The 1,111-nt window shown below is 39.3% G+C and overlaps 1 protein-coding gene across 1 annotated transcript in view; it reads left to right on the top strand.

Annotated features, from left to right (window-relative positions):
* Nucleotides 1–1,111, top strand: part of LOC107582708 (beta-1,4 N-acetylgalactosaminyltransferase 1-like) — a 26,009-nt gene extending 24,898 nt beyond the window's left edge. The window contains exon 12 of the mRNA XM_016268649.1: nt 861–1,111. Within this exon, the coding sequence (XP_016124135.1) occupies nt 861–1,075 (215 nt within the window). The 3' untranslated portion in view covers nt 1,076–1,111. The remainder of the gene's footprint in view (nt 1–860) is intronic.

Below are 1,111 nucleotides of genomic sequence, written 5' to 3'. Positions count from 1 at the left end.
GACCATCACACTACCACCACCATGTTTGACTGTTGGTATGATGCTCTTTTTATGAAATGCTGTGTTGGTTTACGCCAGATGTAACGGGACACACACCTTCCAAAAAGTTCAACTTTTGTCTCATCAGTTCTTTAGATGTTGTTCTGGGTTCTTTTATGACTTCTTGGATGAGTCGTCGTTGTGCTCTTGGAGTAATTTTGGTTGGCCGGCAACTCCTGGGAAGGTTCACCATTGTTCCAAGTTTTCTCAATTTGTGGATAATGGCTCTGACCATGGTTCTCTGGAGTCCCAAAGCCTTAGAAATGGCTTTATAATCCTTTCCAGACTGATACATGTCGACTGTTTTGATTCTCATCTGTTCTTGAATTTCTTTAGATCACGGCATGATGTGTTGCTCTTTAAGCATGCTTCACTTTGTCAGACAGGTTCTATTTAAGTGATTTCTTGATTCAACAGGTCTGGCAGTAATCAGGCCTGCGTGTGGCTAGTGAAATTTAACTCAGCTTTCTAAAATAATGTGGTTAATTGCAGTTCTTTCATGATTTAACAGGAGGGGGGATCTTTTTTCCCTTAATAAATGAAATCATCATTTAAAAACTACATTTTGTATTTACTTGCATTATCTTTGTGTAATATTAAAATTAGTTTGATGATCTGAGTCTTTTAAGTGTGACAAATATGCAAAAAATAAAAAAAACAGGAAGGGGGTAAAAACCTTTTCACACCACTGTATATGTGTAAAATGTGCATATATGCCTTTTGCTTTATTAAAGCAGCAGCAAGTGTCATTATAAGAAATTACAAACACGCTGACACAAAAAGGGACACAAATTTCCTCATTTCTATATTTTGTTTTACAGAGTTTTTTATCGATGGACTCGGCTCCCTGCATGTTGGGTCATGTGATGATGTCATAGTGAACCACGCCACCAAAATCAAGCTGCCATGGGGCGAGTCGGAAAGCGACAAAACTTACGCAAAGTTCCGCTACCCTCCTGCTTCATCTGATGCGACACACACCAAAAATGGCCTCTTGTACTTCAAAAACCGCTTCCAGTGTCTAACACACAACTGAACACACCCTGGCTATGCCTTCTTCCCTTTCTCTCAT

Source organism: Sinocyclocheilus grahami, unplaced genomic scaffold (genome assembly GCF_001515645.1).
Source record: "Sinocyclocheilus grahami isolate Dianchi unplaced genomic scaffold, SAMN03320097.WGS_v1.1 scaffold47.1, whole genome shotgun sequence".
Lineage (NCBI taxonomy): Eukaryota > Metazoa > Chordata > Actinopteri > Cypriniformes > Cyprinidae > Sinocyclocheilus > Sinocyclocheilus grahami.
This window is presented reverse-complemented; position numbering and strand designations above follow the sequence as displayed.